At 53.2% G+C, this 22,757-nt stretch overlaps 12 protein-coding genes across 12 annotated transcripts; 5 read left to right on the forward strand and 7 right to left on the reverse strand.

The window, feature by feature from the left end:
- Positions 1-5: 5 nt before the first annotated feature.
- Positions 6-841, reverse strand: VTN31DRAFT_2328 (uncharacterized protein; the record flags this gene model as incomplete). The annotated part of the gene is made up of 3 exons (XM_069402484.1): positions 6-483; positions 551-675; positions 737-841. 3 exons carry the CDS (start codon positions 839-841, stop codon positions 6-8), a joined length of 708 nt encoding a protein of 235 aa, XP_069257424.1.
- A 244-nt stretch (positions 842-1,085) lies between these two features.
- VTN31DRAFT_2329 (uncharacterized protein) lies at positions 1,086-2,053 on the forward strand (the record flags this gene model as incomplete). The annotated part of the gene is made up of 3 exons (XM_069402485.1): positions 1,086-1,337; positions 1,428-1,647; positions 1,725-2,053. 3 exons carry the CDS (start codon positions 1,086-1,088, stop codon positions 2,051-2,053), a joined length of 801 nt encoding a protein of 266 aa, XP_069257425.1.
- Positions 2,054-2,433: 380 nt separating this feature from the next.
- Positions 2,434-3,267, reverse strand: VTN31DRAFT_2330 (uncharacterized protein; the record flags this gene model as incomplete). The annotated part of the gene is made up of 6 exons (XM_069402487.1): positions 2,434-2,543; positions 2,602-2,892; positions 2,943-2,957; positions 3,031-3,044; positions 3,098-3,132; positions 3,181-3,267. 6 exons carry the CDS (start codon positions 3,265-3,267, stop codon positions 2,434-2,436), a joined length of 552 nt encoding a protein of 183 aa, XP_069257426.1.
- Positions 3,268-4,372: 1,105 nt separating this feature from the next.
- Positions 4,373-6,030, reverse strand: VTN31DRAFT_2331 (uncharacterized protein; the record flags this gene model as incomplete). Its single annotated transcript, XM_069402488.1, has 2 exons — positions 4,373-5,819; positions 5,870-6,030. The coding sequence occupies 2 exons, from the start codon at positions 6,028-6,030 to the stop codon at positions 4,373-4,375; spliced, it is 1,608 nt and encodes a 535-aa protein (XP_069257427.1).
- An 830-nt stretch (positions 6,031-6,860) lies between these two features.
- On the forward strand, positions 6,861-7,313 carry VTN31DRAFT_2332 (uncharacterized protein; the record flags this gene model as incomplete). The annotated part of the gene is made up of 1 exon (XM_069402489.1): positions 6,861-7,313. The coding sequence occupies one exon, from the start codon at positions 6,861-6,863 to the stop codon at positions 7,311-7,313; it is 453 nt and encodes a 150-aa protein (XP_069257428.1).
- A 1,436-nt stretch (positions 7,314-8,749) lies between these two features.
- On the reverse strand, positions 8,750-9,262 carry VTN31DRAFT_2333 (uncharacterized protein; the record flags this gene model as incomplete). The annotated part of the gene is made up of 1 exon (XM_069402490.1): positions 8,750-9,262. The coding sequence occupies one exon, from the start codon at positions 9,260-9,262 to the stop codon at positions 8,750-8,752; it is 513 nt and encodes a 170-aa protein (XP_069257429.1).
- Positions 9,263-9,795: 533 nt separating this feature from the next.
- Positions 9,796-10,389, reverse strand: VTN31DRAFT_2334 (uncharacterized protein; the record flags this gene model as incomplete). The annotated part of the gene is made up of 1 exon (XM_069402491.1): positions 9,796-10,389. The coding sequence occupies one exon, from the start codon at positions 10,387-10,389 to the stop codon at positions 9,796-9,798; it is 594 nt and encodes a 197-aa protein (XP_069257430.1).
- A 1,758-nt stretch (positions 10,390-12,147) lies between these two features.
- VTN31DRAFT_2335 (uncharacterized protein) lies at positions 12,148-14,145 on the forward strand (the record flags this gene model as incomplete). Its single annotated transcript, XM_069402492.1, has 1 exon — positions 12,148-14,145. The coding sequence occupies one exon, from the start codon at positions 12,148-12,150 to the stop codon at positions 14,143-14,145; it is 1,998 nt and encodes a 665-aa protein (XP_069257431.1).
- Positions 14,146-14,681: 536 nt separating this feature from the next.
- VTN31DRAFT_2336 (uncharacterized protein) lies at positions 14,682-16,870 on the forward strand (the record flags this gene model as incomplete). Its single annotated transcript, XM_069402493.1, has 6 exons — positions 14,682-15,105; positions 15,156-15,165; positions 15,216-15,246; positions 15,305-15,455; positions 15,502-16,610; positions 16,667-16,870. 6 exons carry the CDS (start codon positions 14,682-14,684, stop codon positions 16,868-16,870), a joined length of 1,929 nt encoding a protein of 642 aa, XP_069257432.1.
- A 415-nt stretch (positions 16,871-17,285) lies between these two features.
- Positions 17,286-19,465, reverse strand: VTN31DRAFT_2337 (uncharacterized protein; the record flags this gene model as incomplete). Its single annotated transcript, XM_069402494.1, has 5 exons — positions 17,286-17,521; positions 17,581-17,829; positions 17,887-19,110; positions 19,163-19,335; positions 19,404-19,465. 5 exons carry the CDS (start codon positions 19,463-19,465, stop codon positions 17,286-17,288), a joined length of 1,944 nt encoding a protein of 647 aa, XP_069257433.1.
- A 311-nt stretch (positions 19,466-19,776) lies between these two features.
- On the forward strand, positions 19,777-20,784 carry VTN31DRAFT_2338 (uncharacterized protein; the record flags this gene model as incomplete). The annotated part of the gene is made up of 1 exon (XM_069402495.1): positions 19,777-20,784. One exon carries the CDS (start codon positions 19,777-19,779, stop codon positions 20,782-20,784), a length of 1,008 nt encoding a protein of 335 aa, XP_069257434.1.
- Positions 20,785-20,941: 157 nt separating this feature from the next.
- Positions 20,942-22,251, reverse strand: VTN31DRAFT_2339 (uncharacterized protein; the record flags this gene model as incomplete). Its single annotated transcript, XM_069402496.1, has 4 exons — positions 20,942-21,065; positions 21,114-21,948; positions 22,003-22,038; positions 22,101-22,251. The coding sequence occupies 4 exons, from the start codon at positions 22,249-22,251 to the stop codon at positions 20,942-20,944; spliced, it is 1,146 nt and encodes a 381-aa protein (XP_069257435.1).
- Positions 22,252-22,757: the final 506 nt, after the last annotated feature.

Genomic DNA, 22,757 nt, shown 5'->3' on the forward strand with positions numbered 1-22,757 from the left:
TCTTTTTAGGACTCTCGTGTTGCAATAGCCCACCAGTTATCCTTTTCATAACCCGACTCGACAACCGTACCTCCCGCAGCACGGATGTCTCTCTCAAGCTCGCCTTCTTCATACAAATGGTAATACCGGTGGAAAGTCTTGTCGGCCTGCTGCTGCTGTTGCTGCTGCCCAGCCCCAGCAGGAGCCTTCATTACCCACGGCACCATCACATCCTGCTGATCGCCCTTGTCCCACCCGCGCCGACTATTCTTTTGCTCCAGTGCCCACACATATATTAGCGCCTTCCCATCACCACCGGGTTTCAACGTGCGCAGAATCGACGCAATGGCCTGCACGCGCCGCGCAGTCGTCGACAAATGATGCACCACGGCAATCGCAATGGCAAAATCAAACCGTCCGTCCGGGTGCGGTAGGTTCAAAATATCCGCGACAATGACGGAATGTGGCTGATGTTTGCGGGCGATGCGGATCAGAGCGTCAGATCTAGAATACTCAAAATTGACATCAGCTCGGGGATTGGTTTCTGCGCGCGAGGGATGGTTTTCGGTACCTGTCCGACGCAACGATGAAGATATCCCGGTTAACGCCGAGATACTTGCCATTTCCACAGCCGACGTCGAGTCCAATGGAGCCCGGGGGTTGGGTTTGGAGAAATCGTTCAACGATGGGCCATGGCTGAGTTTTTGAGTTTTTAGCTTGAATTCAGAAGGCAGTGTGCTGTAGGTTGGGAATGTACCTTGTAGCGCGTCGAGGAGAAATGCTCCGCAATCTGCTGATAGACTTGATGCACGTGTTTTTCTTCGTAAGCCTCGTGGGGATCTTGTTGCTGGTCCGGAGACATGTCGGGGGCTCGCGATGCAGACAAGATGTATTCTCGGTCCTCGGCGTTGCGGCCCGAGGGATGGGAAATGGATGACTGAGGCGGCGAGCTTTACCTAAGAAGGTTAGATTGATCAACTTTATCTCTCCGAAAGTAAACTATCCTTATTTTGGTAAGTAAAGACGCTTGTCAATTGTCAACATGAGCCCCTCCAGATCTACATTTCAGACATCAATCTGATTCAGACAAGGAGAAAAGAAGGAAAATGGCGGACGTCCCAGTTGCAATTACAACACCCTCAAGCGGAAAAGGAGACGAACCCTTACTAGCCACCCAACGCCGCATCACGCCATCATGGACCGTCGGTTTTCTCAAAGGCAAGCTCGAGACCATGACGGGCATCCCGCCGGGTAGCCAGCGACTCCTCCTCAAGTCGCCGGGGAAGCCAGATACATGGCTCGATGCGGACGACGAGACAGTGGGGAGTTACGGGTTATACCGGGGGTGTGAAATCGAGGTATATACTCATATCCTTGTCAACTATTCTCGTCAAGATTGGGAAGATTCGATGGTTAATTGGGACGAGCGAGAATTTGATCATATATAGGTCCACGATACACGTCCACCCTCTGCACGCCCCAACTTCGATGATTTGTCTAGCGTCCAGAAATTCGAACTCCCCCAGGAAGCATACGAGAAACTACCGGGCTCCGTATTGGCGTGGAAAAAGGAACAGAAGCTTGGCCGGTTCGATCCCAATGCCAAGTCACCCATGGACTTGTATGCGGAGCAGGGTCGAAAGGATCAGGAAGAGGTGGAAAAGAGAGGTTTGATCCTTCCTTTCTTTGCCCCCCAATCTCTTATTATTATAACAAGCTAGGGCCCCTAACTAGGTTGTCCTTAGGGATCGCCACTTCCCGTCGAGCAATCATCCTCCCCTCTTCCCCTCCTCATCTCCGTCGAGGAACGGTCCAGTACATCGGCCCTGTTCCGGAAATCGCATTCAAGCCCTTGGGAAATAAACGGCCAGATGAGGATTACACCGGGCCGGTTCCGTTGTGGGTGGGCATTCAGCTCGATGAGCCCACGGGGAAGAACGACGGGAGCGTCAATGGCAAGCGCTACTTTGATTGCCCGCCAAATTACGGCGTGTTTGTGAAGCCGGAGAGGGTCGAGGTGGGTGACTTCCCGCCATTGGAGGATTTGAATGATGAGGATATGGAGGAGATTTGAATATAACATACTATGAAGAACTACAGTACATACTAGCAGTAAGCAGTTACGATGATACCCATCTTTGAAATAAATAACCAGATTTCAATTCATCGTTTGCAGGGTATCGGTACTGAATTGGATCTGTATCGGCATCAGTCAGGTACATGTATCATCATGCCTCTTGCCCGTTTTCCTCAACCCCTTTTTTTTTCTCAGATAGAACTTTGCTTTTCGTTAAGTCGAATGCGAGAAGTGAGTCAAAGAGAATGTAGCGTGCCGGCAAGTCGAGCGAGCCAGCCCGTGCCCATGGTTAACACAAGTGATAAGAAGAAGGAAAATCGAAAGAAAAAAAACAGCTCGAAATGCAAAGAAACATGCATCATGAGATCAAGTCGAGCTTAGTTCGGGCATGCAACCTGCACGTGGCCTGGTTGCTTGCACTTGTAGCACACACGTTCACCGCTGGCCTCGGTTGGGCAGTCGCGCGACACATGGCCTAGTTCACCGCCTGGATTCATCTGGTAAGACTCTTCTGTTCGACACCTGACGAGGGAAGGGGAACTAACAGTTGTAGCACTTTTGACCCTGCGTGCAGTCTCGCGCCATGTGCCCGTATCCTCCGCACGAGTAGCAGGTCTGCCCACGGCCGCCGCCGTAGCCACCGCCGTAGCCGCCACCCTGAGAGCAGTTGCGCGCAATGTGGCCGTATTGCCCGCACTTGTAGCACTCTTGGCCACTGCCGCCGCCCGAGTAGCCGTTGTAGCCGCTATCCTGCTGCGTGCATTCGCGCGAAATGTGTCCCGTCTGGCCGCACCGGTAGCAGGATTTCTCCTTTTGCGGGGCGGTGCAGTCACGGCCTGCGTGGCGTGTCAGACGGGTTGTGACAGGGTTACAGGAAGTGACTTACTCAGGTGTCCTTGGCCTGGAGACAGCGAAAAATAAAAAAGAATGGTCAAAATCAATGATTCATATTGTCGAAGAGTCAAAAAACGTACCACCGCAGTTATAGCTATATCATGTCAGCAGAAGCCCTTTTTTGCGCCGTCAGACGAGTCCACATACCATGTCGGAGAGCCTTTGTTCGGGCAATCACGAGCCTACGCGGATAAGCACAGGTTGAATGTCCAGGTAACACTCAAAATTACCTGGTGAGAGGTATCACCACCTGGTCCATGTCTTAGCTCTTGTTCCCCCAATTTGTATAAAAACGCAGCGACGACGAATAGGCTCATCCTCTCCACCGAGTCCGATTCGATCTGCAACGATCCGAAAGGAACAGAGGGGCGAAAAAGGGGCCATGGGCATACTTGGATGGAGCGAAGACACGGTGGTTGTTTTGTCATTGCGCGTCCGTCCTCGTCACGAGTTGCACGTCGCTTTGGAAAAATAACTCACAATTGAAGCATCCACGACCACCCGATTGGTAATCCATCGTGAGAGACAAAAAGGAGAATCGGTCGAATCGAAGCTCAGAAAATCTGGAGAGACGTCAGAATATGGGCCCTGGGGAAATAATGACAACGGGAGCCCTTCCAAGTCTTACCTGCAAAGTTGCAAAGTGAACCGACAAAGACTGAATTTCGAATGATTCAACCGATTTTGATCTTCAACTGATTTCAGGAAAGAATTCTGAATTCCGAATCTGAGAGAAGAAAAGGAAAAATTCAAAGGACCAGAAAGAAAAAAATTCTATTGTGGAGTTGCAGATCCAGTCCCGTCTCTCTATCGGCCCAGCTTAGGCTAGTTGGCCTGCAGAAATATTCGCTATCCGCAAGCGGACCTCTTATATGGCCTTCACTCGCCTGCCAGGCATTGGAATTTTCATCCTGCAGGTTTCTTTCATCTTTGGTGGGTGAATGCACGGTGATGCCCAGCACACTCGCAAATCTTCTGGTGGCGTTCAGCAGCTTGGAAGGTGTTTCTGCGTGACGGCAATTCGGCTTGAGGTTCGCTTCAATTTCAGCTTCTGCTCCCATCTCTGCTAGAACCAAATCGTTCGTGAAATCCGGTCTTGTCCCAGCGGTGGCAATCGCAGTGTTGCGCTGGCTCAAACGGCCAGTTGAGGCATCGAGCCATCATCCCCTGGCGGTCTGAACCACAACACCACCGACACAGCATTCCCAGGAAACTCATGTACTCGTGCAGTGCAGAAAGAACAATCGATAAGTTTCAAAGAGGGATTATTTATCGAGAGGATCCGATGACACTCGCCCACAAGGTCCCTACAGACTACAGTACATCCCTGGCCACGGACCAACATATCGGATAATATCCAAAGATTACGGAACTCCCAATCACCTGAGGCAGATCGATCATTGCTCTATCACCTATTTGTGGCTATGTAAAGTCATAGCACGCCAGTAGCTGCGTTCCCTGTCCCCGTTCGCGTAGCACAACGACCTGCTCGTCGTCAAATCCGACCCACCCCCGCTTGTAGACATTATCCGACGGGAGGCTCTCGGTCTTGAGCCGGTTCCAGTTGATGGTCACCGAATCCGACGGTGAGGATCCGGCCCAATCGGTGGACTCGGGATGAATCCGAATGCCGTTTTCTTCTCTCAAGCGATGCGATGTTGTGCCAACGAGGGTTTCCAGCTCCCAGACTCGAATGTCATCCCCTCGAGAGCTCACAGACACCGCCTTGCCGCGCTCGCTGACCTGCACTCGAGAAACTGACGATGTATGTCCCCACAGCCTCCGCGCACTGCGGAACGTCAGCTTGTCTTTTGACGAGACAACGAGGTACATCGCCAAGGTGTTGTCGCTGTGAGATGTCAGGAGGTAAGGGTGTGCATATGAAACTGAAGTAGGAGGGTTCCGGTGGTGGATAGTATAGGAGGCCAGCTGCCCATCAGATGGGCCAAAGAAAAGTCGCGCCCGAGTCGATCCAACGATCTTCCCGCTATGCTGTAGATCAACCGTCGTTGCAAGCCGCGAGCTGATATGATCCCCGTCTCGAGTGAAATGAAGTTCCTGAATGCCCATGGACCAGCCCGAGCTGATGTGACAGAAACTATACGCAATTGCGGCAACGACTTCCGAGTCGGAATATCGGAGGGATAATGACAACGGTGCAAAGATGTTGCCCGCCTCCAACGACGCGATCAGCGCCGGCGGTGACCGTCGAGGTTGGTCGGCTGGTAGCTTATACAATGATAGCACTTTGTTTTTCGAGATCGTCAGTAGATACGGTGGTGAAAGGGCCATCGCTGTGATGGAGGCCGCCTCTGGAGGGACATGCGAGAAGCATAGTGTGAACTTTGCCTCCATGGCATCGAACTGATAGTAGTCAAGGCGTCCGCCCTCGAACCCAACAGCAATGTCCAACACGGATGACACTGATCCTTGAGAAGCACTGAGCGCTGTCGGAGCCGCATCTCCCGTCGAAAAAGGCACTCGGGCCAATTCTTTCTCACTCTGTTTGGTCGCCCATGCACGGAGGCCCCTCAACTTATCCGCCGTAAATACAATTCCCGAGGAGAGACTGGCTAATATCGGGGGTGGAGGGGGCTGGGCTACTTCGAGTTCACGAACCCGGCAGATCCCTTTGGCCCAATTGTGGCGGAGCTTGTATTGCGTCTTCCAGTGGCTCACCTTGCCCTCCTCCGCCAGATGGCTATGGCCGATCCATTTTGAGACTTTTGGAGAATAACCAGTTCCTGAAGAATCTGGTTTCTGTCTTATGCGTTGCGCATGACGTGCTCGAGGTAGCACCCAGCGTGAGAAGTACTGTCTCTTCCATAGTTCTGAATCGCCTGCAAGTTCACGGAACCGACGCGAGATTCTGAAGACATGAGCACAAACGACATGGGACATGTTGTTAACATTGCCTACCTCTGGCAAGTAAGAAGCGTCTGAGTCGGCAAAAAGGACAAGATATGAAGCAAGATTTCGTCGCTGAGGGACGAAATGTAATCTCGAGCGCCAGAATCCGCTCGATGTCGCTTCGGAGGTGGAGGGTTTGGAGGTTCGTCGCTATGGCATCGTTTCGACATTCCGACGTGAGAACGCAGAGGACTCTCTACGGAAAATCAACGCCGAAAGCCGGGACGATGATGTACTCTAAAATCGGTGGCAGCAACACGAACAGGGGTGGGTGGGTTGGAGCCGACGCTTATCTTATCTAATCAGCCTTATCTTGCGTCAGCAGTTACAAATTTGCAGTGAAATAGATTACAAATTTCGGAGTGTTAGAATTTAACTACCCTAGTCTCGGACTCGAGAGTCTAGGGCTTACCTAGTCCTTACTCTGGGTCTCCGGCTCAATCCCTCAATCTACATATTCACGCATCACTCTGAAGTGTGAAGATAAACCTACCTTGCAGGTCTCTGTAGTAACTGCTAGCATTTCCAGTTCTTCCGTCTTCAAGCTTCCCTTTCTCTTACTTGGTACGCGTTTCCATCAAGTCAACGTTGTCATCGAACAGTTTCCCGTGTCTTCCACTCTCCAGCAGCAAGAAGCTGGGTTGCCGTCTAGTTCTTCAGCCATGACTCCGAAGAGCTGCCGGAAACGTACTCCAATACCTCGACGAAGGCATGAGCTCAAAAAGAAGTGATATCAACAACTGAAGAACTTGATCGCTAACCTGGAAAAGGATCCTAAGAACGCTGTTCTCCGCGAGGAAGATCAACGACGGCTGGGAATTGCTTTTCGAGTTCCTATCCTGAAGAAGATTTGGACTACGAGAGACAGTATTCTACTCCCTTCACGCGTGAGATTCTGCCAGTTTCTCCCTGTGATCTCTCACTCTATGATCCCGATGGAAGTGATGCCCACCCGTCCCTCTGGCCAAGGAAGCCTCATAAACTGGACAATAACTATCTGATGGTTGCCAACTTGCAGACAGCATCACATTCCGTTTGTACAAGTTTAAGAAGCGATGCTTTTCGAGTTGGAAGCAGACAGCGTAAGATCATGTTTCATTTCGAATCCATTTCCTTCTGTGCCGCTCCTTGGTTTTCAGACAATCCTGGGGCTGAATTATGTTGCAGACCGCTTGACCTTTCTAGATGGTGCGTAATATATTGTGATCATCTCGGCTTATGGCACTACTTCCTGGTCCCGTATATCTACGAGCTCTTCTCAAAGAGAAAGCCACACCAAATTCTTCTCATGGCATCCGACCATCTACCAGTGGAAAATGATGCGCTGATCCGATCTGAGATTCTTGCAATGGTGAGCTTCACGAGATGGACAATGAGAGTACTGGAACATCAGCAGTCCCCGGTGTATCCTGTGAGTCCGCCCGCCCTATCACGAATTGATCGATTGACATAGAAGGGATTCTTCTGTCTCCTAGGTACTGGTCATAGGGATTCTCAATCGAGTCAAGATCCACATTTTGCAAGGCTACTTACAGGTGTCTGACTTTGCAGCAGAGCAGAATTTTCGATTTCCAAGTTGCAGATCATGAGGAAGTTATGAGGCTTGACATTTGTTGGCTCATGTCAACGCCACATGGGGATACCACTCTCAGTATGGAGATGCCGTTGATCGAATCGGCTGATGACAACATTGAGGACTATGATACCGCCAAAACTGAAGCTACGACTCAGGTGGCCTGATCTAAGAGTAAGTTTTCTTTCACAACTGGCGACGACGACAAGGCCTTGAGTCGTCTTCGAGCACTTTCTCATCGAGACTGGGGCAACTGAGTACCTTAAGGGTCGTGAGCCATGCCGGAGAATACTTGTCCAGATGACTATCCCCCGCAATTGAATGGCAGAAATGACACGTTAGATCCAGACACGGACCCTATCCAGCATGAATCGAGGGCATTCCTCGTGTGTAGAAAATACCACAGCGGCCAGAATTGCTCAAGGGTCCGGATTTTGGCACAAAATCGATTGTGAGAATGCTAATGGTCGATCCATGCATCGACAGATTATACCTGGTGCTGCAGACTTCATTCCTGTGGAGTGCATAGCAAAAGGGATGCATAGGAAAAAGGGAAAGATATCTAGGTACATGGGATCGAGTACAGGTGCTGCGCGCATGTATGAGAGTCGACAGGAGCAAGTTTGCTGTTAGACCCGTCATGAAAGCATGTCGTCCAATTCCCTTCTCTTGCATACTCGCATCCTCAAAATTTCTGATGCTCGGGCCTGGGGATGATGGTTGAACGAGCGTGGATCCCACAATGTCCCGTATCTGTCCATCGGAATGACGAAGAGTGCTTGCGCCTTGGTGCAGCGAAATCGCGCTGTCTATGGCGTCGAACGTCGATGTGACGGGATCGTCGCTTGAGGGAGCTAGCCCTGCTTTGCAGGCGAGTCCATGAAAGCACGTGCTGGAACCAGTTTGGCCGCCTTGGAGCGTTTCCTGTTGCTCGGTTTGGGACGGCTCTTCTGTTTCCTTAGTGGGTTTCGTTACGCGGTGGTTCAGAGGGATGGCGGGAAGTTGAAGCATTGGTTGATGTGTCGTCGTTGGTCGGAATGACTGCCTGACCAGATGATATAGACGTAAGTTCTTCCTCACGGATGCTAAAGAACGTCGCCGCTGCGGAGACTTTCGAGTCTCATTCCTGGGCGCTAGTGCGTCCGTCTGCCGCCGTGTAGAGTTCGCCTTCCTCGACCTGCCACGTTTCGGTGGCGGTTCCTGTCTCTTTTACGGCTTGGGATCATGTTCAGGGAGGGAAATCATCGCCTGATGAGTCGATTCAGGGCGAGAGAGCTGCTAAATAGATTGACCCGGTAAAGTTAGTGAGCTCAGCATCACTCTGATCCCTGCTCAGAGTTCCCATATTGGGGAGCAGATGCAGAGGCTGGTGAGTGACCTCCTTTATCACTGTTGCCTCTGCCGCGACCTCTTCGGCCTCGGTCTTTACCGCGGTTGTTGCTGCTGCGAGTGTTTCGACCATTGCTTCGGCCCTTTGATATCTCACCGGTTATGTTGATATCCGGCGTTTTGTTGTGGCCTTCTGGATCGTCAGTGTCCAGTGGCTTGCAGCGGTCCTTCGAGATGTGGGTGGGGGACACTGGGATACGTCCAAGGATGTCTTTCACAGTCTCGGTGAGGTCCTCTTCAGGTAGAGGTGAGCCTTCTTTTGCTGCGAGACTCATCCTGTTTTGCAGGAAGTCTCGGTATCGAGCAGAGATTCCTCCCATCAAAAAGGCCAAAAGCGACCCAGTCCTGGAATGGGATATCCGCGGTTCTGTAGCTCGGTTCTGATCGCCAATAAAGCGTTCAACATACACTCGGTCACCACCCATGCTCTTGGAGGACATGGTTGACAGTTCACGAATGAGACGACGACGTGGTTGTTGAGGTCGTTCCGCAAAAGTCGTCCCAATTATCTCCCAAAGTGAGGAGTCGCTCTCAATCGTCCGGGAGTGTGATCCTGCTACGGGCAGCAGTGGAAACAGTGAAGAGCATACCTATAGCTATATGTACAACCACTTGTTGTATATATCCCAGAGAGTTTGCGTCTCCTGAGATTTACGGAGGGAATTTGGTATCCTCCGTTGTTTATTTTCGATCAAGAATGGTACCTCGACCTGAGTGGCGATTGCGTAGAACATCCAGTTTCCATGCCTGGTAGTATTGAATAATCTGATGAGTCGCATACATTCATTAAGTATATCCTTTTTAATGTCTCGTGTTTGTTGTGTCTGCCTGACATTCCTTTATTTACGTTGATTCTGCCTCATCTACCTGTGTACATCAATAGGGGTCGTCCCCTACCCTCTGCGGTACTGACAGAGACAAGAATCAAGCATGAGATATTAACCTGCTCCTCAGAACCACTGGTTTCATTCCTTCAGATACTTGCCGAATGTATCATCATAACCTGCCAAAACTCAACAGGTGGTTCTTGGAATCGATGAGGGTAATGCCCTTCTTGATGAAGTAGTCTCGTTGACGTGTACCAAGACAACTTTCTTCTGATATAGGAGTCCTCATCTATCAGGACCGAAAGTTCTCGGTACCTCATTATAGAACTCCGTGTCGTCGTCATCTTCATACAGTCCGAAAAATGAGAGGGGACCGGGATGGGAGTGGGTTTACGGGAACGGGATGGAGTCGGCACCGGGGATGGGATGAACCTTTCCGGGGCTAGAGGGCGCCCGCATGGGCCTTGATGCAGCGGGTTGAGGATGATGAAGTGCCATAGTATGATAGTAGAGCCAGGCCATGTGTGTGGCGTCGTGGCTCTTGGAGGTGGAGTGTACGACTGTTCTTGTCGGCGGTCCACTTGAAGCTGAGCAAGTTGGCTCAACAAGTCCAGGGTGAGAGGATCGCGAGCAAGTTGATCTAGCAAATCCTGGGTACGACGATCACGATGCCAACATCTACCTTCGGGTCTATGATCGGCGTGATGATCGCCTTGGGCACTATGAAAGGATTCGTCCATATTGGGACGGTCGTGCAACGCGTCGTTGTGCACACTGGCGGCTTCATCCTCGATGTGAGGAGCCTGGGGTAATGTCCTGCGTCATCCATCTCGACATCTTGCGGAGAGGGACGCAGAGGAGTCCTACGAGTGGTAGGAGGCTCGTCCGATTCCTGATGGCGGTCTGGGTGGGAGGGGGTACGGACGTATCTGGGGTTTGTAGCCATTGAAAACTCGTGCCAGGATTACCTGGCTGCAGGGAACCAGTCTCCGGGACGAGGAAATCGCAGGGATTGCGCGAAAGTGCGCGTCGACGTGTAGTCAGTAGATCTGATGATTTTCGTCGAAAGAAAGCAGGCTGGCTTCAGAGGAAGTAGAGGGCCATAACCTGATAGAGAGAGCTGGTTAGAGGCCGGAACTAACCCGGACTGCTACCGACAATAAATTCTGTGGGACACATGAGCCAGGCAGCACATGATCCCAACAAGATACTGGGCTTGTGTCATGGAACGCTTTTGACTAAGCCAAGACTGTGACGACTGGGCCTTGAACACGCTTAGGAAACAAGCGGACGCGGACCGGCCTGATGATTCGCGAAAGGAGGAGCGAATAGCTCTGCAGTTCCATCTCATATCCATTCGTTTTCGATTGCGACACAAGACCGCGAATGCGGTGACCATTCTGGTTCATCATCTCGATGCAGAATCCAGGTCAGCGACTTCGGGGGTGTTCGTCGGCCGATCCCGTTCCAACACCTCCAGCATCTTTCGTTTCTTGGCTTTTTGTAAATCATCGAGGCAATCAGATCTCTGCCCCGACCGCGCTGGGATACCTGTAGTTGAACCTGCTGAACGAGAGTGCACACGCCAGATTCGCAGGTCTTTGAAAGGAGTCTTGTCCGCCATTGTTGTCCGCTGTATGCTTGATATATTCCCTAAATCTAGGATTGCCTCCGGGGAATTTTGACTAATTGCAAGTGATTCTCAAGTAACTGTGAAGGGGTCAACGGGGTCGCAAACAGGCCGAGGTCGGGTGCCAGCGCTGTCACTGTGACCCGAAATCCTCAATGCTTGGAAGCAAAACTTCTTTGCTGGATTCACTACCCAGAAGATTGTGGTGACGAAAGGACCTGGGCGTCATCTTCGATGCGAACGGAACTTTGGAGATGTTCCGAATGAATCAATGATCAAGTTGTCGACGCCCTCCATAGTGGCTAATACTACTGATTAGCCATATTGCTGAGATCGGAGATATCAGAGATATCTTGATGATGGGAGCTTGAGACTGAAGACTAAAGTTGGCTCAGTAATTCCTGGGAGGACATGGTGATAAAATCAGTTGAGATTGCGAAGTGATACTGTATTCAAGGAGGAACATAGTTACCTAACGTATTGCGATTACTTCGCTTGCTATACATCTTAAAATAATGCTGCATGTATGAGCAACAGTGATATTGATCCTTGTCGAATCAAATCTTTGAAATGGGTCGATTCATAAATGCCAGTTCAATGTTCTTGAGTATTGTGTAGGCGAATGTGAGCGACGTCAGAAGAGTGGACGACGGATTGGAAAGGGAGAAAGTCGCAGTCACTTGCCAAGACTCACTAGTCCATACATAGTTTAGCCTCTGAACCCTCTTTCGCGGCTTGCTGTATCTGGTAGGTATATATAGCGCAAACATGGCTCGTCGCGTCTCAGAGCTTCCGGTGTGCGTGCACAAGGAGTTCAGATGATACTAAGGAGGTAATAGTACTGAATGGACTGCTACTTGGAAGACCAATGGAGATTATCAAGCATCTCCAAGAGCAGCTGATCAGCCAATTGGACAGCGCCATTGACAGAGCTCAACGACAACTGAACGAGGAGCTTAACAAAAGAGAGACAACCGTAAGACTCTTGTCCAACAAGGTCGACCGTCTTTGCGCCGCGGAAGAAAAATACAAGTCCCGGATACGAGATTTGGAATTGCGACTCGCAGAAATCAGTCAGAACCATGCGGATGAGTCTGCAGAGCACGATACCCAGCAAACATTGGACAAAACACGCGCAGAATTGCAGCAGAAATACGACCCGGACCGGTTGATCGCCGCTGTGGACGAGGAACGCAAGAACGGTCGTGATGATGGGCTCTCGCCGGCTCTCAACAAACTACAGTCTAGCTACCGTGCTCTGTACAGTGAGGTTGAGACGTTGTTGACTGTTACGGCGTCTCTGAGAATGCAAGTCAAACGAAACAAGGCAAAGGCAGAGCAATGGCGGCGCTGGTATACCCAAGACCTTGAAACATTAAAGGATGCCAACCGGCCTATTTCCCGGCGTGTCCGCATTAGAGAGCAACCCGCCGAACAGCGTCGTTCTCCATCACCTGTTCCGCCACAGCACGATGTTCTTCACACAAATGGGGCGCATGTTGGACAATCGAATGGCTCGCGGGTGGCTGAATGCCAACTACAAAGTCATCCGTCTCACCCGAGGCAAACGACGCCCGAGATCAAACAAGAGCTCGACGATGACGGAACTGAAACAGTCACTCAGTCCTCGCCGCAGCAGGAACTCCTGTCAACGCAATCGGGTTCTTCAGACGACTGGGAGGACCCAGCTCCTGTAGTCCTTCCAAACATCCCACCACGCAATGTTCCAGCCTCATCAAGCAAAGATGACGAGACAGAAATTGTGATCATAAAGAGCGAACCCGTTCCCTCTAGTCCTCCGAACATTCCACGGGAATCTGATTATTCTGAAACACAAGACCTTGACGAGGTTGGTGTCTCCATCAGCACGCCGAGGAAGCAGGCATTCGTTGTTCTGGAAGACACTGGCTCGGAGTCTAGCGAGAATCAAGTTCCCGAGAAAATCCATGGCCTCCGCTCAAAAGACGCAAACACGGCCACGGCTAGTCCTAGTTCAAGAACTGAGTCGTCCAAACGAAGAAAGACTGAACGGAAAAGCGCCGTCGCAATTCGCATTGTCACGGAGGATGGCGAGAACTTTAGTGATAGAAAGAGACGCAAGGCGCCACCCGGCACACCTCGATCGTCTCGGAACCCTGAGGCGCACCGTCGTCTCGACGAACTCTTGGAGGCGCCGTCCCCACAGCACCAGGTTCTGCAGCGTCCTACATCTGTAACACCAACTGCAAAGCGGCGCCCCGAGGAACAAAGAGCACCGTCTGCGCCTGCTGCGTCGTCCAATGGTGAGCAGGAACACGACAAGGACAAAGGCCGAGCAAGCACGGAGGAGCCGCGGTATGACCTGACAAAAGTTCCTTACCGACAAAGGCCCATCGACCTCCTTGACCTGAGCTGCTTCAAAATCAACCCCGAGCGGAATCAGGGACTTGACTATGCTTTCACGGACGTAGTCCGGACGCGCGACCAGCGACGCTGTGTTCCCGGCTGCATGCGCTCCGACTGCTGCGGGGACAAGTTGCGCGCCATGGTCCGGGCCGGCGGCGTCCATTTCAGCGAAGATGACGATAAGATCCTAGAAGACTACCTGGGCGACCAGGCGCACACTCTCAATACGATGAGTGATAAGCAGCGCGGCGAATTACTCATCGAGGCCAAGGCGCGGCTGCTGGCGGACCGGGTAGGCAGGCGCCGGCATGCGTGCAACCGTCCGCACTCGCCACCAGGCTTTTGGCGGACGGACATGCCGACGACGCAAGAAGTAGAGGAGGATCATCGACAAGCAGACCAGCTCGAGCGGGACAAGGTCTTGGAGAGGTACATGGAGGCGATGCGGCCGGGAGGGTTATGGAAGTTTGCGGATGAATAATGCGATCATTAGACTGGATCGTGATCTAACGCGTTCACTGCAGATGAATGGTGGAACCGGTCAATCGCTGAGCGGGAATCAACCTGTAAATATTTATCATAGCGACTATTTAGATAATACTGTAAACTTTTCTTTTTATGCTGAAGATTTCCATTGTCTCTTTGTCGTTGGAACGCATCACGGCCATCCAGAGCATCGCAGCTGGTAACTCGAGCTGAGTGGCACGATGGCCGGCCCCGGATCGCTCAAAAGCTCAGCACTGCCTTGTTCATCGCCATACCGAGGTATCATGTCGGAAAACAAAACTCTTAGACGAAGAGGGAGGTTCGTCTGAACCACATTTAGGGTTAGGGTTAGGATACCAAGACTAGTGGACAGTGGCGGAACTATGAAAATGATGTCATCCCGAAAGCCCCGACGGACCGAGATTTGTACCGCGCAATTCTTTCATCTGATAAAGCGCGAGTCGTCACTTCAGAATCAACAGTGTACATAACTTTTCTTATCCTTTGCTTCAATATTCGGATTCGTCTTTTATGTTGCGTAGTTCCTTCTCCCGTTCCTTGCGGACCATCCAGACTCGGCTGAACCAGATGGCGTTGCACGTCGGCGCTCAGAACTCCGCGGCGGAGGGTCTCACATTGGCCGAGATCCCCAAGTCGAATAACTTCACGTCCAAGCTGCCCCCTGACCCGGCCTTTGAGACACCGGAGGCATCGCACAGTGTCTCGAGAGAGCATCTCGGTCCACGACTGGTGAAGGGGGCGTTGTACACATATGTCCGCCCGGAGAAGCCCGAGGATCCAGAGCTCCTCGGAGTGAGTCCCAAGGCGCTGGAGGATCTGGGCTTGAAATTGGAGGAGGCGCAAAATCCGGAGTTGAAGGAGATTGTGTCTGGGAATAGGTTCTTTTGGAGCGAGGAAAAAGGAGGCGTCTATCCGTGGGCGCAATGTTATGGGGGTGCGTTTGATTTCTGTGCCCGGATGGAGAGTGTTTATTGACGGTTCTAGGATGGCAATTGTCAGTGTGCTCCTCGCCTTTGCGGCATGTGTGAGATTGACACAGTATAGTGGTGAATGGGCCGGTCAGCTCGGAGATGGCGTAAGTAGATGGTGCCAGTCGAGAGAGAATTATGAGCATGTCTGAATTTTCGGTACAGCGCGCTATTAGTCTCGCCGAGATTACGAATCCAAAGACCAAAGTTCGTTATGAGCTGCAACTGAAAGGCGCAGGGAGAACGCCGTACTCGCGTTTCGCGGATGGAAAGGCAGTGCTACGGTCCAGCATTCGAGAGTATATTGTTTCTGAAGGTTCGGGAGGTGTACATTTGCCTAGTTTCCTGGCTAATCTGTACAGCTCTACATGCCTTGGGTGTGCCGACGACACGTGCATTGTCGCTCACTCTGCTACCAAAGTCAAAGGTGATTCGAGAGCGAATCGAGCCCGGGGCCATCGTGGCGCGATTCGCAGAAACCTGGCTGCGGATCGGCACATTTGATATCCTGCACGCGCGGAACGATCGGGATCTGATCCGTAAGCTGGCCGAGTACGTTGCGGAGGACGTGTTCCCCGGATGGGAGTCACTGCCCGGGGCCGTCCGTACCCCGCAACAAGGGGGCTCCGCGGCAGATGTGGATGATCCGCCGCGGAACATTCCTCCGAAGGAAATCCAGGGCAAAGAAGGCGAGGAGCAGAATCGGTTCGCGCGGCTATATCGCGAAATCGTACGGCGTAATGCGAAGACAGTGGCCGCATGGCAGGCGTACGGGTTCATGAACGGCGTCCTCAACACAGACAACACGTCAATCTACGGTCTGTCGATGGACTACGGACCGTTTGCGTTCATGGACAACTTCGACCCGCAGTACACTCCGAACCACGATGATCACATGCTGCGCTACTCGTACAAGAACCAGCCGTCGATCATCTGGTGGAACTTGGTCCGGCTGGGGGAGTCGCTGGGCGAGCTGATCGGCGCAGGCGACCAGGTCGATGACGAGACGTTCATGACCAAAGGCGTGTCCGAAGCCCAAGCCCCGGTGATGATCAAGCGCGCCGAGACGATCATCTCGCAAACGGCAGACGAGTACCGAACCGTCTTCCTCAACGAGTACAAGCGGCTCATGACGCGGCGGCTGGGACTGCGCGTGTTTCAGGAATCGGACTTTGATAGCCTCTTCTCGGAGCTCCTCGACATGATGGAGCAGCTCGAGCTCGACTTTAACCACTTTTTCCGCCGCCTCTCGGAGTTGCCGATCAGTGAGCTCGAGACGGACGAGCAGCGACAGGCACGCGCGTCAGTATTCTTCCACGAGGAAGGTGTCGGCGGCATCGGGAACACGGAGGAATCTGCCCGGAGGCGCGTCGGTGAGTGGCTCGCCAAGTGGCGCGCGCGGGTGCTGGAGGATTGGCAAGGGGTGGACGATGGAGAGCGACGGGATGCGATGAAGCGGGTGAATCCAAAGGTATCATTCCCCCCTCCCTCCATTCATGAAACCAGACTAACTGAACGATGTGATAGTTCCTCCCCCGCTCCTGGATCCTGGACGAAGTCATCGAGCGCGTGGAGAAGAAAGGCGACAGGGAAATTCTCGGACGGGTCATGAACATGGCGCTGCATCCGTTCGAGGACTCGTGGAATGAGAAGTACAGAGAAGAGGAGGAGCGGTTCTGCGGCGATGTGCCCCGATTCAAGCGTGCGATGATGTGTAGTTGTAGTTCGTGATCTTATCGAGACTTGACTTTTCTGTGTAAGAAAGTATCGTCGAAGTGCAGATCATTGTCATCGTTTGTATAGCGCACTTCCGGGGGTCATGGCTAAATGTAAATATGATTGATGGTCGGGTTGAAGTTAGGGCTTGGAGTCGTGGTAATGAAGTATAATACTCGATCGGATCAGCTCGTCGCAATCTTCGTTCAACCACTCAACCGATACAATTGACAAAAAGGTAATCACAGCGTAGGCAGGGTATCCAACTGTACATACATGCATCATGCCTGCAACATAAAGCCCTACTTTCATACTCCCACAGCCTTCTTGAATCAATCTACCTCCTCCCTCACAAAACTAACGAACAAGCTGCGCCTAACTCATTAAATCACGAACTTAGCTTGCTTATTCGAACATTATCCCGCGTCATTCATTTATTCGCTGCCTTTTTTCGTCTCCCTTTGCTGGGCCCGGACTTGGTTGCCTCTGTTGTTGCGGTGGCCTCTGGTGCTGCCGTCGTTGTTGTTGTTGTTGCCGCAGCGGGTTCCGCCGACGCCGCAGCAGCAGGTGCCGATGTGGAGGCCGGGTCACTATCCGGAATACACCCTTGTGTGAAAAACAGCCGCGCTTCTCGCTGAGATGCGTTTGCGAAACTGTAGTAGTTTCCTACATCCTCCGCGTTAGCCAGGATCTAAGGAAGGAGGAAAGGTTGGGGCGGGACGTACCACGCGGCACCTGGAACACACATCCCTTCCCCGCGCTGAATCGCACCCCTGAGACATCTACCTGCACGCGCCCGTGACAGACGTAAAAGACCATGTGCATCTTTTTCGAGTTCTTGGGTCGTTTCACACCGCCTGGCGGGATCTCGACGATGCCGGAGCCGATGAATGTTGAGCTGATCAGTTTGGCGAAGCGGAATGTTGAGTCTTTGACGTCGCGTGTTTCGATGCCGGCGGGGGCGTATGCGATATCTGTTGCAGTCAGCGGTTCGCCCTGTTTTTCCATTCCATATGTAAAGTTTGACGTACCTAAGATTTCCTCCTCCTCCGTCGCGGTCTGCCGCTCTGGATCCCATTTCCGAATGTACCCGTGCAGCACACCGCCCTCCGTCTCCCACTGATCCGCCTCTTCGTCCTCCACCTCGTACTCCTCGTCGCGCGATTTGCGCGACTTTGTACTCCCCTTCTTCTTCCTGCTTCTGCTCCGCTTCTCTGGCTGTATCTCCTCTGTGCGGATAATCTCCTTGATCGTCGAGAGCGGGAAGCGCTGTCCGACTTCTTGCTCGCCACGCCCGTACACACACTTCTCGTTACGCCAGTACGCCAGCGGTCGCACAGAGACCCGCCCGGAGCGAGTATGAACTGCGTGCTCGTCCGATGGCGTTTCGCGCTTGAGAATGTACAGGCTGCGCCCTTTGAGCGGGCCGGTGCGGTTCGTGTAGTTTTCTACGACTCTGTTGAGCTCGGGGTCCAGGGGTGATCGAGATCGTGATCGAGAACGGGAGCGAGACCGGGACCGGCCTTGTGTTCTCTCAGTAGCCGCAGGTCGCGTGTTTTGTTGCGCGGGTCGTTGTCGCTGCTCGGCGGCGCTCGTGCCCTGTGCCTTTTTCGGAGGCCGCCCGCGCTTCCGCTTTGGTGGTGGTTGCGATGGTTCTTCCTGCGCTGCGTCGTCCTCGACCTCGGCTGCGGGTCGTTTGTGATTTCGTTGCCGCGCGTCAGATGCAGTAATCGGCGAGGCTGGCGCATTCGCCGCCGCCGTATCTTCTTCTTCTTCCTCTTCTTGAGCTTGATCAACGTAGTCTTCAACCCCACCACCGTAGTCATTCAGATCACCACCATCATCATGGTCCACCTCTGGAGCCGCCTCATCATTTTCGCTCTCGTCTAGACCCCTATCATCGCGTGCGTCCTCATCGCTAGCCAGGGGATTGTTTTCATTGTCCGACAGATCCCGCGCAGGCGCAGCCTCCCGCTCCTTCCCCGTAACGCGCCCATTCGTGACGGGAGCAGCATTGGGCCGGCGGTCGTTCAGCGGCCGGCGCGCCTCATTGGCTCGACTCCTTTGAAGAACCGCTGTGGTTGGACTGGACGAGGGCTGTTCGTTCTGCACTGCAGGTGAGGATCGGATTGCCGGTGTCCGTCGCGGCGATCCCGTCAGGCCCGTCTTCATGGGCGACCGCGCAATGGGCGGGAAGAACGACGGGCGACGCGCACTTGCTGATCGGAGAAAGTCTGCTGGTCCAGGCGCATTTCCTACCGATCCTCGAGTAAGCTTCATTCTGGACCGGAGCTGTCGGATACGTACCCTCGTCCATCGACATGTCCTCCGAGCCCATAACCGTGTCGTTTCCATTCTCCGTCGCATCGACTCTGACCGGCGGTCTCTCGGGAGATCTCTCGGGAGACGAGAAGATGCCGTCTACTTCTTCCATGCCATATTCATCGCGTCGGTTTTCTTTGAGCGTGATGCCGGTCCGTCTAGTCGCGTTAGCATCACGCGTGAATACAGTATCCAAGCAACATCCAGTCCCAGCTCAGAAACATACCTTCCTGCTTTCCCGACATTGGAGTAGTCGAACTCGCGCGTCTTTGCAAAACCCCGAGCCATGGCGGCGGAGGACTCGGACAGAACAAGCGCGCGCCTCACGCTGCCAGTGTAGCCAAACGAAGAGTCAACTCTGAGCACGCCAAAATCGAAAAATCGCAATTGGTGATTGCGGGACTTGGGAAATACAAAGAAACTAAGTGGTCTGGATGGGCAGGGAGCGATGCTGTCATGGCGGAGAGACGCGCCGAAGTGGAGGCCTAAGGCAACGAACTAACCCGATTGGGAACGCGTCTCTTGACCAAAGCTACATATCAAGCGCGCAAAGAGCTCTCGTTACGCTGAACAGTGATGAATTGCAGAGATTTTGCGCGATGTCGGACGACTCTATAGCAGATCTCACGTCTTTTCTGACAATTGACACCTGCAGCATCCTCACCGGCGCGTCCTACACGCGATACTCCCCCTGTCCACCGGCCATCGCAGAACCCGAGAATCAAAACACGCCATGCGTGGTCCTCGGCATTGACGAGGCCGGTCGCGGCCCCGTGCTGGGCCCCATGGTCTACAGCGCCTTCTACCTTCCCGCGGACCTGCAGCAGTCCCTCCTCACCCAGACCCACGGCTTCAACGACAGCAAAGCGCTGACCCCCGCGGTCCGCGCGCAGCTCATGCGCCAGATCTGCACACCCGGCCACCAGCTGCACCAGTCATGCGGCTGGGCCGTCAAGGTGCTCTCCGCGCGCGATATCTCCGCCAACATGCTGCGGCCCGACGGCGGCGCGCATAACCTGAACGCTCAGGCCATGGAGGCCACCGTCGAACTCATCCGCAGCGTGGTCGAAGAGCGGCGCGTCCCCGTCAAAGAGGTCTACATCGATACCGTCGGGCATCCGGCTACATACCAGGCGAAGCTCGCGCATCTGTTTCCGACACTGCAGATCACGGTTGCGAAGAAGGCGGATTCACTGTACCCGTGCGTGAGTGCGGCGAGTGTCGTCGCAAAGGTTACGAGGGATACGGCGCTGGATATGCTCTACGAGGCTTTGAAACAAGACAATCAGCAACAGGATACGCAGGAAGAAGACGCAGGTTGGGGGAGCGGGTACCCCTCCGACAGCAAGTGCGTCGGCTGGCTCCGACGACAGATGCATCCAATTTTCGGCTGGGGGAACGAGTGCCGCTTCAGTTGGGGCACGGCAAAGGAGATGCTCGAGGAGGGCAAGGATGCAACTAAGGTCGACTGGCCTCAGGAAGACGACGAGGCCGGTCGGATATCGGATTTTTTGTTCGCAGGGAATATGCAACGCGGCGGGTCCGCGACAACCGGAGACGCGCAATTATGCTCTTGGTATGGCGTTAAGGTGGGAGCATCTTTCTGAATCGGAAACAGGATTAAGCATGGCATTAGATCATGAGATAGTGAAATAATCCCTGAGTGAATGTTCCATAATATCCCTCCATAAAACGAATCCATAAACGCAGAAAGGATAACCCAAATGTATGTACATGAACCGGCCGCTCCCGGCGGACCGTAACTCACAGAGTAGCCGTCGAAAAATAGTAATCATCCCACAGATACTCGTAATCTTCGAGCACACCGCCGAGGATATCCAAGAACGGTTTGTTCCTGAGCTTGTTCGTAACGCTCTTCAGCCATGCCCTGCACGAGTCAGTATTCTGTATGATCAAGAGACTCGGGAGTTCATACTTGGTAATGTTCTCGTAGAAGGCTCCCCGCATCAACCACCACGCCATCGCCCAGCCTCGCTTCCGAAGCTCGTCCCTCTCCAGCCCCGTCAATCCGCGCAGCCCTCCAGCAACGCGCTCCTTCAAGTCCTTCTTGGCGAGCTGCCTACTTCCGTACTCTAGGGCAAACCCGATCAGCCACGGACTCCAGCTGCGCTTGTTGCCAGACCATCGCTGCATAGCCAACGCGTAGATGACCGGCCGGATGATGTACAGAATCTCCGCAAGCTGACCCTGGCCGGTGACCCGGTGCAGAAGCGCCTTGGGCGGCTTGACGTCGTCGGCAGTCAAGACCTTGGAAATGAGGTAGTTCGAAATGTCATTCGTGTCCGGCAGAGTCGGGAGCGACAGGCCCGTGCGCGGCATCGTCCAGCTCATGTCGGACCCTTCGCTGAGGGGAGTATCCATGCCATTCCAGTCGCCCGAGTCATGCTCTTCGAGTGCACGGGGATCCTGCTCACGCTCCGGCAGCGGAGGGCTCACCAGCGGACGCGAGTTGGTCAGTCGCATCAAGATCAGCCGACAGATCGCCTTGACGACCTCGATGAACACTATTACGCGCCATCGAATCTTTTCCCCGCGACGTCGCGCAATCATTTCCCAAAGAAGTTCGGTGTATTGGATCGTCTGCAGCGTCAGGGCGACCTTGTGGTAAAACGACGAGCGCGACGTCCAGTACTTGGTATACCGCGCATGGGGAGTCGGATGTGGACGACGGACTGTCGGCGGAAGCTGCGATATTGCTTTTGACACCAGCGAGTCATGGTATAGCGACAGAATCTGGACTCCTGAGTGCACTACGTAATGTTAACCCTCTCTTCCCAATCTCCAGGCGAACAACCTGTACGTACCGACTTCTGATGGCAGCTCCGAATCTCGATAGCGGCCTACGCATTGAGATCAGCTCATCGCGTCGACAATGCGCACCTCGCCAGCCAGCCCGCCTTACCAGGGATGATGTAAGTTAGCGATCGCAGCGCGGACTCGATTTGGCCGACTGTCTGCACGTTCTTCGTCACCAGCTCCTCGTACGACGCCCGCCACTTGCTGGGCTGGAGCGCCGCGCGGATCGAGGAGAGGTACCTCTGACGCGACTCCATCTTGGGGCCGCGGATGTTGGATCTGGAGGAGATGGCCGTGTATGTACTAGATCTCCTGTCCCCCCGACTCTCTCCCTACATTGATCGAGGCTCCCTTTGGGCACGTGCTTAGGGGGTTCGGCTGCCCGAAAAAGGAATCCAGCAGCCCAGAGATCCGATTGCTGCCGAGGTTGTGGACACACGTATGCCAAGATGAAAGCACGTGACCTGGGGTGTGCATTTTTCTGGGTTTGGTTTGGATGTCTCATTTGGTCTTGGGAGATTTTCACTGCAACAACTTCAGCAAGTCAAAGCAGATTACGGAGAGATGGAATTCGCATTTGATTTTTCCCTGAAACTATGGCATAACGGTTGATTAGAGGCCGTACAGTACTGTTTTTCATAACATTTCTATGTTGACTATTTCGCTTCTCGCTTGGGCCCTATGGGTGAGAGGGCCCTTGCTCATGTGTCTTCTGATCATGGCCTGAAATTCTGACCTGACTGGCACTCTGCATGCTAATCTT

The sequence above is a fragment of the Thermomyces dupontii genome (genome assembly GCF_041956625.1).
Source record: "Thermomyces dupontii strain NRRL 2155 unplaced genomic scaffold VTN31scaffold_11, whole genome shotgun sequence".
NCBI lineage: Eukaryota > Fungi > Ascomycota > Eurotiomycetes > Eurotiales > Trichocomaceae > Thermomyces > Thermomyces dupontii.